General features: G+C 40.8%; 1 protein-coding gene across 6 annotated transcripts in view; it reads right to left on the minus strand.

Annotated features, from left to right (window-relative positions):
- Window positions 1-785: 785 nt before the first annotated feature.
- The window catches only part of TP63 (tumor protein p63), a 266,209-nt gene continuing 250,092 nt past the window's right edge, over window positions 786-16,902 (minus strand). For 3 of the 6 annotated variants that reach the window (XM_055408027.2, XM_055408018.2, XM_055408007.2), the window contains exons 11-14: window positions 11,473-11,630; window positions 8,975-9,119; window positions 7,557-7,650; window positions 786-4,612 (exon numbers count right to left, since the gene is read on the minus strand). In XM_055408027.2, coding sequence (XP_055264002.1) covers window positions 4,316-4,612; window positions 7,557-7,650; window positions 8,975-9,119; window positions 11,473-11,630 — 694 coding nt within the window. In that variant the 3' untranslated portion in view covers window positions 786-4,315. The remainder of the gene's footprint in view (window positions 4,613-7,556; window positions 7,651-8,974; window positions 9,120-11,472; window positions 11,631-16,902) is intronic. The other 3 variants (XM_055408056.2, XM_055408047.2, XM_055408037.2) reach the window with 2 other exon arrangements.

A 16,902-nucleotide genomic window follows, 5' to 3' on the forward strand; every position in this document is an offset into this window, starting at 1 on the left:
GGTTAATAAATCATCAATCTGTGGAGTCCAAGGGGATCTCTGTACTGTGCTCTCAATTTTGCTATGAACCTAAAACTTCTTTTAAAAAAGCCCTAATTTTTTCTATGCATTTCAGAAGACCTCTAAAAGAGAATAAAGTCATGAATACCAGTCCAAAGAAAGAAATAAATAACAACTGAGTTCAAAGTGCCTTAATAGTATATTAGGGATTAACCATTTTCACTGCTCTTTCTTCTTTTTCTGTCAGCCATTATCTTAACCCTGTCATTTTAGGGGATCTAACATTTAAATTTTAAGATATAAGTATTGAAGTCATTCAGTACCCCTAATTAAAGCTGCAACAGCCTTACCTATAGGAAAGAATCTATTCATAATGTGATTACATCTATAAATAGAAAAACATTGTGTGCTTGGTAGCTCAGACATCTTTGTGACCCCATGGACTGTAGCCTGCCAGGCTCCTCTGTCCATGGGCATTCTCCAGGCAAGAATACTGGAGAGGGTTACCATGCCCTCCTCCAAGAGATCTTCCCAACCCAGGGATTGAACACAGGTCTCCCACTTTGCAGGTGGATTCTTTACCATCTGAGCCACCAGGGAAACAATATATATAAATATTGTATATTACATATGTTATTCTGTAAAGTTGTTTATAAACCTAAGATGTTAAACTTTTTTCATGACATCTAATATTAGTCCAAAAATGGACAAACTTATCTAAAATAAAACCATTAAACCACTTTGATAGGAGATATTTTATTGGTGGAATCAATGTATATAACTGAAAGGTTATATTTAACAGTTTAAAGGGGAACATGCCCAGACCAGAGCCCAACAACTGCAATGCTGTTCCCACGTACATTTAGGGTCATCTGCATCCCAGCCTGCAGTCCTGAGGAAGTCCTTGCTGAGCACCATGGAAAAGTCACTGAATTAGACATTAGGAATATCTGAAGTCTAGTCCCTGTTCCAAAGCAAACTCATTCTGACCTCAATCAAATAACGTATTACATCTGTAAGTGTCTTATGTGCCAAAGCATGTATATAAGGGTAGTAATGTAGTGTGAATCACTCAGTTGTGTCAGACTCTATAACCCCATGCATTATAGCCAGGCTCCTCTGTCCATGGAACTCTAGGCAAGAATACTGGAGCGCGTTGCCATTCCCTTCTCCAAGGGATCTTCCTGACTCAGGGATTGAACCCAGGTCTCCTGCATTGCAGGCAGACTCTTTACCACATGAGTCACCTCTTGGTTTTTAGGCTGGCTAAAATAAGAAAATAATGATTTTTTGTTAAGTGTCAAAATTGGAATCTCTCTAAAGTTTCTTGGGGATCCTTGGCATCTTTTCCTCTACCTCAATAAAAATAAGGCCAAAGGCCAGACAGGCAGGCAGACAGACAGATGCATACATCAACACCATTTATCAATGCAAATTTTATTTATTTTTAAATTTTATTGCATGTCCTGGCAAACATAAGTGGCTTGTGGATTTGCCTCTGGCTCATTCAAAGCCCATTGCCCCAAATTCCAAAAGACAAGCAACTGAAACTTAAAAAAAAAAAAGCATCACATCTATAAGGAAAAAAAAAAACTTTCAAAAACATTAATAAAGCATATAAAACATTTGCCATTGACATAATTTTTCACAATTATAAAAATAATAAAAAAAATGTAACCCTTAAACATTCAATACCCCACATACTGTATTTTAGGGGAATATCAAGAAAACAAAAGGTAAATGGATTTAATGAAAAAAGTTCTATCCTCCATTTCCATTTCTAATCAACTTCAAACAAAAATGTATCCATTCCTCAGCCAACTGTACTGGAATGAGGCCACATTAGAACTCCATTAAGCCCATGCCCCCTTGTCTGTCCTTAATATTTTCTCCCCTTATGCTAGTTACTCATACACTCAAAAAACATTAAGTCGCAACCAAGATGTGAGAGGCCAGTAGTTGTGCCTCGCTTTGGCTCATGCCAAACCCATGATGTACAGTACAGGAATTTGAGTCCTTAGTGCTACCCGAATAGAGCTGAGATAGCTCAGATGTCCTATGTTTATTCAAACAACTCAGGACAGTCCAGGAAGCCATTTGTCCTTCTAGCATTGTGAAGGCACGGCTTTCATTCTTCCCATTAATAGGCTTTCAAACCTGCATGCTTGTTCCACATATTAGCAGTGCTTATTATCATTTATGCACAATAAAACTTTGAAATCAAGGACTCACTCTCTTTAACATACAAAATTAAAAAAAAAATAATAGAAAAACAACTTTCCCTTCCCCCCATCTTACAGTAATGGTGTTTTTTTTTTTTTATTTGACATTGTAGTTTCACTAAATGGTGTTTCCATGAAAATACAAAAACAATAATAATAATAAAAAAAAAACTCAGTGGTGGTTCTGGAAAACCCACTATCCCAAGAAGAGAAAGATAATAAAACACAAAGTATGCAGTTTCACACACAAAATATATATACACTTTTCAGGTGAAACTCATATATTTTTGAGCCACATTAGCCCTTTTGCACTTTAAAATAAAATTGGATGCTTATTATGTGCAATGATAGCCCTTTACCAAAAGGCACAGGAGGCTTTTCGAGCTCATTAGCAATATATACAAAATACTTGGTTTTGTGGTTTGAAAAAAAAGTATCTGCTACAAAGTATGTTTCTAAAAGATGTATAGGAATATCTCCATTTACACTTTTATTTTTAAATCTGAAGACAAGTCTCTGCTTATGTGATTCAAGCAATATCTCCAATGGAAAGCTTACCATCTGATCTGTTGGGATATTTTTATGCGTGTGCACAGTCCAGAAGAGAGATGGACGGGAAGTTGGGTTCTCACAGTTACTTTCAATCTAAGTAAAACTAATATTATTCAAAAGATAAGTGATGTAGTGATACAACTGATGCTACAGGAAAACTGATTTCATAATTTTACATTTTCCAAATCAATACCCCTATCTTAAACCCTGAAGAGAGAAAGATCAACAAGCCTTTATAAGCAGAATTGTATAGAATGTGAGGGTCACTAGAGGAAACATTTACCAAATAATACTACTTATGTTTCAAAAAGTCTTCCAAGTGCTTCAATTCATGGTTTACTGAGATCTCTTACTGTTTAGCGAGGATGCAATGTATCTGTAAGATTCCTGTTTTTCATGGATATTCTTAATACATATTAGAGGTTTATTGCAAGAACTAGACAGGTGCATTCATCCCAATCAAATCAAACTTAATTTGCTAACCTTAAACTAGGATAGCAAATGTGTAATTGAGTTAATCAATCTAGTTGCGAAATTTAGTTTTCAAGCTTTTGTACTGGCAGTTAATGCTTTGCCAATAAATACTGAGAGTTAAGGTGTGTCTGGCATTAAATATGAGGAGATTGTTGATATACCAGGACACACGGTGTCAGGTGCTACTGAACTGGCTGCAATGACTTTTTAAGGATTTTGGCCATTATTCACATGCCCCAATCCCAACCAAAAGCAAGGGAGGATATTTCTTTTCTTCTGGTGAGTGATAGTGTAAACATGGACTTTTTCTTGTAATTGAGCTATATCACCCCGAAGGCAACCACCATCAATAGTAGGCATATCAGAAACATAAAATACACCAACACAGAGAATCGTGTACATAGGTATCCAGTCTCACCCACAGAATAACAAATGGATCTACCAAAGGTTGGATGTAACACGCGTTTAGCATCAAAAGAACTGAAGGCACCTACATGTCATTGTCACTCGCATATACTATCAAGATCTAGATACCTACTACCATTCATGGCTGACTTTGAGAGAAGGCCTATAGATAAGCCATTCAAAACAAGTAAATTAGAAAAAAAAAAGGTGATAAGTGCAACTCCATTTTTTTCCTTTAAATTACATTTTAAGCAATACTTAATGCCCCCACCCAAAAATATATACTGTATATTTATATATTTATATGTATAGTCTTAGACTATAAGGGTGAAAATGCTTTATAAAAGTCAATGAGAGCTCTCTGCCGCTTAAGGAGACACCCACTACTTTTTTGCTCACTTCTGCATAGCCATGACAATTTCAGTCCTGCAAACAAGGGAGCTGAAGGCTTAAAGCCAGAAACAGAATCAGGCGCCAGGTCAGACATTAAGTAAAACGTAGCTTCTTATTTCTCCTTCCCTTAAGAAACCAGACTGAAAAGAGGAAGGAGAGGAGCTAGGGAGAATGCTTGGCTGGTCACGCAGTAGTGCCTTGTTGTGGGGGTGGAGGGAATAGAGGTGGGCAGATGGGAAATGGGAAGGGCCTGCAGCACAAGGCTCAGCTCACTCCCCCTCTTCTTTAATGCGTTGTTGCTTGTTGCGACGAGCATCCATGTCAAAGTTGAAATCATTCCACTCATCTCGGGGTGGGAAGGAGATGGTCTGGCGGAGGGTGAAGCGCACAGCGTCAATGACACGCTCACCCCGGGTCTCACTGGAGCCTACGCTGACTGTGGAGGCACCACTTGGGGTCCGCAGGAGGTGGGGAGGGGAGGAGAAGTCGTGGAGCTGCCGGTGGTCCAGGATGCCTTTCCAGATGGCATGTCGGAATTGCTCAGGGATTTTTAGACTTGCCAAATCCTGTGCAATAGGGAAGGGAATCCAGGAGAATTAGAACAAAGAGAAAAATTGACATTTAGTCCACACCATTTGGCTCCCCAATGCTTGGCTTTAATTGACCTGCATTTATTGAACTCTAAATTCGACAATAAAATCAGCTCTTTATGAATCTTTGAGATATATGTAACTAAGCACAAAGATACAGCCTTGAGGTGTCGTCTTTTCTTGTAGAGCATTTTATTTATGCTCTATTGCTCTCTGTTTCCTCATTGGTAAAATAGAGGTAATATTTAGATCACAGAACAAAAATCCCCAAACAAAAACATCAGGTAAAGGAATCTGGCAACTCTCAAATCTACCTGGTTCTAATCACTAGAAGAAAGATATTAAAAGAATGCTACCACTTCTCATATGAAGAGATAGGAAAAAAAAAAAAATTACTAACAGATACTGAATACTTTCGACATGCTAGGCATTCAATTAATCATTTTTTATTCATGATCCTATTTAATGCTAAGATTTGTGGTCAGTATTATTATGCCTATTTTATAGACAGAAAACATGAAGGTCAGAGACGTTGATAAATCTAAAATTATATAATTAAGTGAATGAACTGGGAACTCAGGACAGCCTCTGAACCTGTAACTATCCTAGTGGTCAAAAGGTCTTTTGGTGTTTGGATAAATCAGGGTATCAAAACACATAGTATGTGTCCATGTTCTACGGATAGGGGTAGAAGGCATTACAAAGATGATTGATCTTAACTAACTGTGGTGACACCTCTGTTTACCTGAATTAGTTCTTCATTAGCCTGTTTTAGTGATGGTTGGCATTTTTTATGGAGCAGCATGGTAGGTAGAAAGAACATTGTGCTTGGCATCAGAAGACCTTGGTGGAAGCTCTTATCTGTCACTGACTAGCTCAAGACCTCCCTCAAGTCATTTATTTCCTACTGGCCTCAGTTTCCTCATTGACAAAATGGGAAACAATTCCTTTTTAGGTCAACATATAATGCGGACTCCTATGCAAATGTGGATGTGAACGTATATTGCAAATTATAAAGCATACTATGTAAATCTCAGTCATCTGTATTATTACTATGTTATACCATGATTAACCCATTCTTGCATCTTAGAGGGAATACTTATAAAAACACTGAAATTTAACCATATTCTTTCCAGGGGAAGTATGTGAAGTAACTGAGACTGGTGTTGAGAGACAAGCTGAAAAGGAAGTGTCTATTTCCAGTGATGAACAGGAAGAAGCTGAAGTGAGGATGCAGAAATTAGATAGCTTCCCAATATTTCTTAATTTAGAAATGAGCAGTATGGGTACTCTAATTTCCTATTCTAGCAGGAGAATACATTACAAAGAAGTTAATCCACATATAGACAAGTGAGCATACCTCTGTATGCTTCTGAAACTCCACATAAATCCAAAACTCTTTGTAAACTAGGCTCCATTGAACTGCATTACTCTCTGGATAGATCTGAACTTATCCTGATGGGCGGGATAGCTGTGGCCCAGAGCCTGGCCCAGGACCTAGCTAACACCAGCAGAGATGGACTTGTGGAGAGCATCGGCAGATCCTAACAACCAAAGAGGCAACCTGACACAGTCCCCATGGGGGACAAGTGAGTAAGTAGAAGACAAAACTTTAAAAAATAAGGAAGGGACAAAGTTCCTGTTCCATCATGTAAGGTTCTCAAACACAGCGCAGTACAATGACTTGTATCAAACTGCCTTCAATGGATGGACATCATTGTGAAGTTCTCGGAAACCTGTTGGAACGTACTCCTAAAGCTTTCTCTGTGGCTTTGACTTGTAATTTCTTCCATTAGGGAGCAGCAGCCAGGGGTGATTGAGGGGTGAGGAAGGGTGTGCATAGGGGCAGTGCAGCATATGCTCATTACCACAGAGCAGGGGTATTCTTACACTGCAGGGCTGTCTCTGGCATCGGTGCTCAAGGAGGGGGGCAAAAAGAGGTCTCAACTACAGAAGCAGCAGCAGAGGCAGAGAATATCTTCTTCCACCAGCCCAAAGGGCCCTCTGGAAGCTAGAAGGGAGGACAGTGAACCCCAAACAGAGCAGCATATAGCATAGCCTGGGAGAAAAACCAGATTGCTGTAAACCAGAACGAAATGAGCTCCCACCCACGTGAGCAGTAGTTCAAGAGGTACTGTAGAAGCAAGAATAAGTTCCCTCCCATCCAGGTTGCTCTAAAGGCTATCAAAGCCAGAAGGCAGTGATTTTGAACCCACTTTGATTAACTGAGACCCAGAAAAGCAAAGTGATTATACCATGTTCTTATCACCACTAAAAAGCACGGCTGGGATTTGAACCCATAACCAGTGATCATTCCCAGTGGTCAGGGATGCCTAGACCCTATTCTGGTAGATTTGATCATGAACAAACAGATGGTTCTTACTGAGAGACACAGCTCAATCCCCTATCATGTCCTATTTTAAGGAAAGGCAGAAAAGTTCAATTAATAGGGTGAAAGGCCAGAAGCTTACACCTCAGGGTTTTATTCCTGGTTCTGACATCAACTAATCCAGACAAATGACTATATTGTTGTCCCCCCCATGTTTTAAAGTGAGAATAACATGACTAGCTTCCTGCTATCCTCCCTGGGACCTTACACCAATTAATGAGAACTTCTAGAAAGTCCTCTGAACTCTTCAGAGATCATATATTCCTTGAAGGTGGGAATCAGATCTTTCCCCTACTCTGCACATAGTATGCACATAATAGAAGACTGCTGACTGATCAGACAAGCTGAGGATGGCTGAGTCCTGAGTTTCTCAAATGCAGAGGTGGAGGTCTGGGGATCTTTCTAATATGGTTATGGATTTCATCAAAATTTAGGATTGAGAAACAGGGGGGATTCAATTACAAGGTGGATGTCACCAGAGGGAGGAAATTAAGAAATAAAACTCAAGAGAAAAGTCTAACAGTTACTTACATCCATGGAGTAATGCTCAATCTGATAGATGGTGGTCAGCCCCTGGGTCGTGAAATAGTCCAGACATGATGAACAGCCCAACCTCGCTAAGAAACTGCAGAGGGAGGAGGGAAGAGGAAGGAGGAAACAGAAAAAGAAAGTTCACCCCAACTGCATTGGCAAGATAAAGGAAAACCCAACATTTTTCCCTGGGATGCCCTACAGAAGAGACGAGGGGTAGATAAAATATATGTGGGGCCTTGGATTGGAGGTTTGGGGATGGTTAGTGGCATGAACTTTAATTTAGATCTACAGAGATTAAAGTCAACTGTTTAAGGATTCCTGCAGAGCAGAGATTTTTCAAATGGTGGATGAGTGGAGTTCCAGGGGTTACATATCAGTGCCTTAGGAGCCATTGCAGGGGGTGAAAGGAAGGAGTCCAGTGCTCAGGTTTCCAGCCCTCTTGCCTCCTGGCTCTTCACTTCAAAATCAGCATCTCCACTTTGATTGCTTGTATCTGAGATTTCTGAGAATGGTTTATGTGGCTAAGGAGAAACTGTAGGCCACTATACTGTGAAGTCATCAATGCTTTCTGATTTATGTCCTCTTCAGAATACAGATACCCTTCTTTTCTTTCCTGGTCTCAGATCAATGGTACCACAATTATCACAGAGCCAAATACTGGATGGGATGAGCCATGCACTTGGCCATCTCTCTGGCTGACACTGCTAATGCTGCTGCATCAATCATGTGGGAACCAACACCTATTATTCCAGCAGTCAAGTGAAAAGGTCCTTCTGCACATGAAGCACGAGGAGATAATAGGCAACAGGAATGAGATTAGAACACCTACACTTGCCTCTGCTGGAAACAAATATCTGGGCTTCATGGCTTTCTTTCTTCTGGCTATCTGAGCTCCCTTTCCTGGAATGTTCCTGTTTCTTTTATGACAAAGCAGAAAAGGCCACTGACTTCTTCATAGTCCCTGTCATTTTTGCTAACATTCGAACTTTCTGATGGACATCCAGCTTCAAAATAATGATCCCATGGTGGTTTAGAGCTGTGAGGCCTAGAGAGCAGGAAAGGGAGCAAGATAGCAAGTTGACTGCCCTTTTGGGAACCCCAGCCCTGAGCACCAATTTAAAGGTCACAACTGATTGTAAAAATGCGATGGAGGAGTAAGGGAGTAAATGAAGATGGAGAAAATAGGCATGGACTCTTATATGCCTATAAACTCACATTTTCACTTTTTCCCATGTTGATCATTATGGTTGCTTTGATTAAATACTACTGATGACTCCATAGATTGGAGTTAACTGAACTTGAACCAAAGGGTTTCCTGCTTTCTTTCCAACTGTGCTATTAACTTTGACAGTGTCCACCCTCCACCTCCCGGAGATGCTTAGGACAGGCCCCCAGGGAACATGCTGTGGACTCACCTGACAAGGCTGCAATCTGTGGGGTACGGAGGTGGGGGGGTGCAGTGGGAGGTGGATGGCATGGAGAGTGGGGGAGGGAGGGCCTGGGTGGGGCTGAGTCCATTCATGTCTCCAGCCATTGGCATGTGGGTGCCCATCATAGGAACTGAACAGAAGCAGGAGGAACAGAGAGGGTTACTGCCGTTATCACATACCAGCATCCCAGTGGTCCATCTCACCTGGTTTAATGTTACCAAAGGCCTAACCTACCAGCTTTCCTTCCAGTCTTATCTCTTACCACACCCCTCTTAGCACCCTACATCTCACTGAACAGAAGAGTTAGCAAACTCCAAACTAACGACATACTTCTTGACCATGGTACATTCTCTTAGAACAATCTCTTCCCATTCTGTTTTCTACTTCTACTGCTCTGTCTTCTTCTAATACTTGCTGCTCCTGACGTTAATACAGTTCTCCTTGTACTTGCCTTCCTGAGTTATATTTCTGCCTTCTTCACTAGGCTAATCTCTTTACGCATGGAGATTAGACCTGATACATGTCTGGTTCCCCAGAGACCCAAGCACAGTGCCTGGCATAGAGCAGATGCCCAGGAAACTTAAGTTATGCGAACAAATGAACAAATTTGTGAATGAGAAAGGGCCCTTTGGGATACTGGTTTGGGAATGAGAGAATTCACTGAAATATTTGTAGGGAACCAAATGTCTCAGAAGGAAGGAGGCAATGAAAGACCCTAGCTCTTTTTTTCTGGTCCATTTCAGGATTATGTTTGGGAACAACATCAACTTGGGACTGGTTTCTTACTAAAGAACAAACTGTAAACACTCACTTACAGAGAAGAAAAGCTCAATACCAATAATAATTATGAAACAGATTTTGTTTTCAGGTATAAAAGAATATAAAGCAAAATAACATGTCCACAAAAAGATGAAGGTAATTTGATTCTATTTTAGTGAATTGCAGTTTACCAAAGGGGAAAGGCGTCTACCACCAGCTAGTCAGCTAGAGAGCACAGGCCAAGAATGTCTCATCAGTTCCCCTCTCACTTTCCTGATGCCACCAGAAGAAAATTATTAAGCATAAATAAGGAAAAAAGGATGCAAACTGTTAAACAAATGTGAAGGATCATCACCACTATCACTATTTTGTCATCTCAAAAAAAGTTGAGGACTCTAAGATCTCATCAGAGAGAAAGCAAAATAATAATAATAATAAATGGTTCCTTCTCCTTTTATTGCCAAAGCAGTAGACCTATTGAGGGGTCAGGTTTAGTCTTAGGATGTATTTGTCATTAGTGAGTGGTCTGGCTCTAATATCTGCATTGCCATACCAAGGAACCAAACCTCATATACCTCTGATGTCAATGCAGTCTGAACAGGTGGTATCAGAACCAGAGAGAGTCACAATCTGAGCCTCCCTGCCTGGATGGGAGCAGAGTTTGGAGGAGAACGGGTACATGTATATGTGTAGCTGAGTCCCTTTGCTGTATACCTGAAACTGTCACAACACTGTTATTCAGCTATACTCCAATACACAATAAAAAGTTAAAAAAAAAAAAAGAAAACCCAGTCTCTTCAAGGCAACAGTGAAATGCAAATTTGAAGGATTGATCAAAAACATGAGGATTTCTAGGATAAGACAGAGGCACTGCTTTATGAGGGTGATTACAAGATACGTGGATGTATTTGGGCTTTGTAACCCTTCTGTATTTTTACCATCTCACTGCGTGTTTGCTATCTTTTTTTCTTTCAAGTGTGGATATCCACTCTGCTAGATTAGGTTCTAGTGGACAAGCTAATTATATTTACAGCAAAGCTATGTACTGATCATCATCCATTTCTAGGCTCAATTCACACATTTTCTCTTATACTTAGTTGATATGACGAGTCTTTGTAGGAGTAAATAAAAGGGAGGCTCCTTTCCCTATGTCAATTCTTTAATAACTGTGTATGGGATGAAAGGGACGAGTTGAGAAGACCAAAAGTGTGGAGTCACAGACTGATAAACTGTTAAGTGTGCAGAGTGATAATTTTATGAATGGAAAACTGAGCACTAGATCAGAGAGGTGACCTGTCCAGAGTTACACAGCTAATACTGCAATGGAGTCCAGACTACAATCTGTTTCTCTAGATTTTAAGTCCACCACACTATGCTGCTTTCAACAAATTGGCCATGTTTCCTACCAACAATCTCAAAGATTGTAGAAGGTGGGTCCCCTTCCAGGTTGGCAGGAAGCAGACCGTTCTTTCCACAGATATCCTTATCCCTACTAAAGGAACAGCCTTCTCCATCTCTACCAATGTGCTTTGCAATGAGTCACAGATCTTAAAAGTGAGATGACTTTGCCCAAGAGAAATTTAAGCCACTCAGCTTCAATCTGTCCTGTCTCTCTGTGCCTCCCATACAGCTTCAGAGCAAGCCTTCCCCGATCCCAGAGCAGAGTCTTCCCCTGCACTAGCCCTGCTGGTACTCCAGCTGCAGCTCAAGGGAGATGCTCTTACTGTTGGCTCCCATGCCATCAGGAATGGTGGTGGGAGTGAGGGCGTTGCGCTGCTGAGGGTTGATAAGCTGGCTCACGGAAGGCAGCTTGTTCATGCTGTTCATTTTGTTCAGAGGTGGGGAGCTGTTACCGTAGGAAGACTGAGACTGCATCGAGGTCCTGGGAACACAAACACGGGAAGCATGGTGAGCACAGGAGGCTGAGGAGCGGGGACCGGTCATTTCCAACAGGTCTCAGATCAAAACATGGCCCAAACTATATAGGTGTAAAAATATTCCTCCAGAGCAATGACAGGAACTTATTTGAGTTTCCATCTGAGAACCTCTCCTGCCTTGGCAGGGATCACAAAGCTATCATCACATCGTATGTCTCTTATGTGACTACAGGACAGAGATGAGTATCTTCCTAAAGCATCTCCTTTGTGAGAGGGGAAATCATTGCATCTTCTTTTTTCCCCCTTTTGTTTTCTCCATCCCTCTCCATGTGAAAATCGAAAAGGGAACAGAACTGAGTGAAGACCCAAAGGCTTATGAAAGACATGGAGATGGTGAGCTAAAATTGTGGCTGAGGTGTTTCACCTCTAGCTGGAGCATGGCCGTTTGGAATATGCAGAAAGTAACCATAAAACCAATCAAACAGGGCATTTGGCAGCCATCATGCAGAGGCCTCAACACGGAAACATGCTTTCTCAGCTTAGCTGTTCCTGGGCCATGAGGGAGCCCATCAGAATACCAACAGCCTCTCTACACAGAGGGAATCTGAGAGTCCAAACAACTGTTCTGTTAAGCTTCCACAAGTCTCTGGGGCATGTGTGTGGGTGTATGTCTGTGTGAGTGTGTGTGTGTGTGTGCACATGCTGAGGTGTGTTCAACTCTTTTTGACCCCATAAACTCTAGCCTGCCAGGTTCCTCTGTCCACAGAATTTTTCAGACAAGAATACTGGAGTGGGTTGCATTTCCTACTCCAGGGGATCTTCCCCACTGAGAGATCAAATCCGTGTTTCTTACAAAGGGAAGAAGAAACACAGTTTTCCATTCAGCATTACTTTGATTTGCAAACTAACTAGAACTGGTTTGTCCTACTATGTATTATGGATTCCCCGGCAGCGCCGTGGTAAAGGATCCGCCTGCAACGCAGGAGATGCAGAAGACGGGTTCAGTCTCTAGGTCAGGAAGATCCCCTGGAGGCAGGCATGGCAACCCGCTCTAGTATTCTTGCTGGGAAAGTCCCATGGACAGAGGAGCCTGGTGGGCTATGGTCCATGGTGTCACAAAGAGTCAGACAGGACTGCAGCGACAGAATGTACATAGCACGATGTGTTATATTATATACAATATTCCCTATTCAGCTGCCATTCCTGACTTTGAATATAGAACTAGTGATTTCTACCAGAATTAGGGGATATGGAGCCAGAAATTCAAGACTTGAGTCTTCCTTCAGCATGTATTAGAAAGCAATAGGTCCCTGCGCAAGCCAGTAAACATCCCTAACCAGAAAACTAAAATGTATGTAAACTAAATATGTATATACTTACTGCATGAGTTAGATGCTAGACATACGGAAACTCATAAGAAATTATCTCATCTTTGAGAAGCTCATAGAATAGAGGATATATGGTGATTATAATCCAACCCACCTTGTAGAGTTACGGTGATAACTGAACAAGATAAGATGAGGAAGAATTGTACACACTATCAGACATTTACAGTGAATAATCTGTGCCCACAAAATGATGATTGTGCTGAGCATGTAAAAGGGGAAAACCTCCCCATGACACTTTTCAAATAAGATGTATTATTTTGTTCCTATTTGTCTCCTCCATGTTGGAGCCATACAAACTTGTACAGTCAAGTTTTGTTTGTGTGTGTATCAGATTTAGAAGGCTCTGTACATGAATCCAAGTTCCAAACAAGCATGGTATAATAATGTCTGAAAAGATAACAAGTGGCTCTAACACCTGAGTGCTACAGCAGTGCTAGGCTCGGACTTCAAAGCCGCCACTCTGTATTCTCCATAATTACACAAAACATAGAAGCCTCCATTCCATATCACTAAACAGTCTTGGCTAGAGGAATTCAAATAATAGGCTATATTTGCATAAATGAACACAACAATTAATGTGCAAATGACAATTCAGCTGTATATTACAATTGCTGCCTTAAAGCGGGAGGGTACGGATTTCTCACTTTAGCCCTCCTCAAGAAGACAAGTTTAGATCCTTGTTGTATAAACAGGTGTTTATATAATAAACTCTCCCAATTGTGATTCTTCAGGTTACCAAGCTCTCCTTTATCCATTTTCTGAATGAGTCTCACATGGACATGGGATGGCAGGGTAGCGATGGGCAGAAACGATAATGCCTATTATACAGATGGGTAAATATAATACTCTAAGAGAAACTGGGCCCAAGTCACACATGGCTCAAATGATGAGCTGAGAGGTCTCTTCTCTTAGTCCAAAGCATTTCCTTTCATTCTGTGGCACCTTCCCAGAAGTAAGACAGTGCAATAGGTTACATGATCAAGAAGTAGGTGAAGTAGTGAGAGAAACAGGAGGCTGAGATAAAGCATGGAACAAAGGATATAGTAAAGCGAGTCCTAGCTACCCCCAGGTCCACTCCACCCCTGTGTAGAAGCTTTGCATGAGTCAACACATTTGAATATACCTAGGAACATTTGTTAAGTCCATATTGAAAGGCAAGAAAGCTCAGGGCAGGGTGACCAAGAGAAACTTCACTAGGTGCTTCTTCCTTTATCTTTACCCACCACAAAGTAAAAAAGATGCCAGGTTGCCCAGACTCTAGAGGCAGACTGGTCCTCTGTACCCTAAAGAAATGTCTACTTATCCCTCCTACCCTCCCCAATCAGTCACATGTACAGCAAGAACTAATGGAAACATTGCATGAGGCATTAATGTCCACCACTAGGAAAGTGAAAGTGTATGTAAAAGCTCTGAATTTTCCCTGGACCCTTAATTATAGTGAATGCCTTCTTCCACATCCTATTACAATTCCCTTCTCCCGTTCCCTTTGTGGTCTTTATTTTTCTATAATTTCATTAGTTCATTTTTAGCCACCTAAACTATTTTTGAGGAAGGTAGTTCACAAATCACAGATGAACAAAGAAGGAACATGAATTTTGGAGCCAATCAAAACATCTGGGTTAATATTTTAGATCTGACACAAATCAGTTAAGGGATTTTGGGTTTTATACAAGTCTCTCCAGTCTCATTTTCTTAATCTGTAGAACAGGTATTACACTCACTCCAGAAGTCTTGCTATGGAGATTAAATCAGATTATGTAAGAGTCCTGGATATTGTCCTGTAAATTGTAGGTGCTCAAGAGACATTGCTGCCTTTTGCTCTTCTAGTGTGTAGTCAAGGGGATAAGAGGTGTCAGTTTAAGAATTAATAGGAAGAAGTGGCAAGGACTCTTAGCTTGACAAATCCAGAAATCAGGGTTAAGAGATGAATAAGAAAGTCTGAAAAGTTCAGAAACATTGAATGCATCTCCTTGAATGCTGAAGTGAGTGTTAAAGCTACAAGGAGAAAGGCTGTGGTCATCTGTTTATTATAAGCTTGTATGTCTGATGTAGAAAATATTCTGAACATCTCTATGTGCTCTGGAAAAGGGAGCAAAGCTGAAAAAAATCATGACCAATTTAAAGGCCTTGAAGAACAATTTTTTTTTCCCTTTACAAATATAATGTCACAATGTTTGAGCAGACAATCCTAAATATTGCTGAGGCATATAAAGAGATGGAAAAAGTGTTCAGAGCCAACATAACCTGTGCCATTAAGGTTACCGTCCCCACTCAAAAAAGAAAATGTGCACACATACACATAATACCCACACACTAAATGGAAAAAAGTAAGAATATAGATTTCCCCAGAAAAAAAAACAAGGTGTAAGCCTCAGGTCATTTTCTCTAGAGGCACTTTAGATTTTTTCAGGAATCCAACATACAAAAATTAGAAAAGGTATGTTCCATGTATTTCTAGTTTTGAGTAGAAGTCCTGGTAAAATCAAGTTCCAGTTCTTAATGCTGATAACGTAAGTTTCTGTGTACATTTCTAGGAATAAAATTCCGTATCTCAGAACCACAAGAGAGCTTTAGAATCATCCAGGATTGAAATCAGGTTTCCAGATTCCGAGTCTAGTGAGTATCTATGTGGCAGAGAGTTAAGATTCTTGAGAAGACACAAATTCAAAGTCTTCACCGCTTTGCTGGAGACGCCTAGAATTCCACCAAAGGATTCCTTCTGTGTCCTTCAATCTTCCATTGCTAAAGAAAAGATAACTCTCTAGTGGAATCTGGCAATGTATCAGGGTGAAGCTATCTTACCAAACTATTGCTGGAGTGCAGTCTCGGATCCTGGAAACACCATAGGATAAGAGGGGTCAAAAAAAAGCAGGGGGTGGTTGGAGGGGTGGGGGTGGAGAGAGACATGGAACATGAGAAAAGGAACGGATCCTCTTGGAAATTCTGCCCAGTTCCATCCCATGTGTAACTTTCCCTATCTGGGGAATTTTGCTTCTAAAGACAAAAGACAGTGTTTCTTCTCCAGCTAGATCAACTGTAATTATAAAGTATGTTCCATCAGCTCACATGAATGCGTGTATATAAATATCACTACAAACATATTAAAAACTTCCATAAAAATAGAGTGAATTTCAAAACAAAATGTCTGAAAGAAAGTGTGAATGTTAAAAAACTAAACATATTTACTCACCCTTTTAAGGAATTGAATTCCTTAAAAGGAAAGTGAAACCTGTGCCAATGTAACAAGATAATCTGATTTCACTATTCCACTTTTATCTCAAACATAAGCAAGTTTTTTCTTAAGTGCTTTTCTAAACGACTCAAACTTTATTTTTTTGGGCTCCAAAATCACTGTGGATGCTGATTGCAGCCATGATATTAAAAGACGCTTACTCCTTGGAAGGAAAGTTATGACCAACCTTGATAGTATATTAAAAAGCAGAGACATTACTTTGCCAACAAAGGTCCATCTAGTCAAGGCTATGGTTTTTCCAGTGGTCATGTATGGACGTGAGAGTTGGACTGTGAAGAAAGCTGATCACCGAAGAATTGATGCTTTTGAACTGTGGTGCTGGAGAAGACTCTTGACAGTCCCTTGGACTGCAAGGAGATCCAACCAGTCTCTTCTAAAGGAGGTCGATCCTGGGTGTTCATTGGAAGGACTGATGCTAAAGCTGAAACTGCAATACTTTGGCCACCTCATGCGACGAGTTGACTCACTGGAAAAGACTCTGATGCTGTGAAGGATTGGGGGAGGGAGGAGAAGGGGATGACAGAGAATGAGATGGCTGGATGGCATCACCGACTCGATGGACATGAGTCTGAGTGAACTCCGGGAGTTGGTGATGGACAGGGAGGCCTGGCGTGCTGGGATTCATGGGGTCGCAGA

This window comes from Moschus berezovskii, chromosome 1 (genome assembly GCF_049115385.1).
Source record: "Moschus berezovskii isolate FMDL1 chromosome 1, NW_MosBer_1.0, whole genome shotgun sequence".
NCBI classification, from domain to species: domain Eukaryota; kingdom Metazoa; phylum Chordata; class Mammalia; order Artiodactyla; family Moschidae; genus Moschus; species Moschus berezovskii.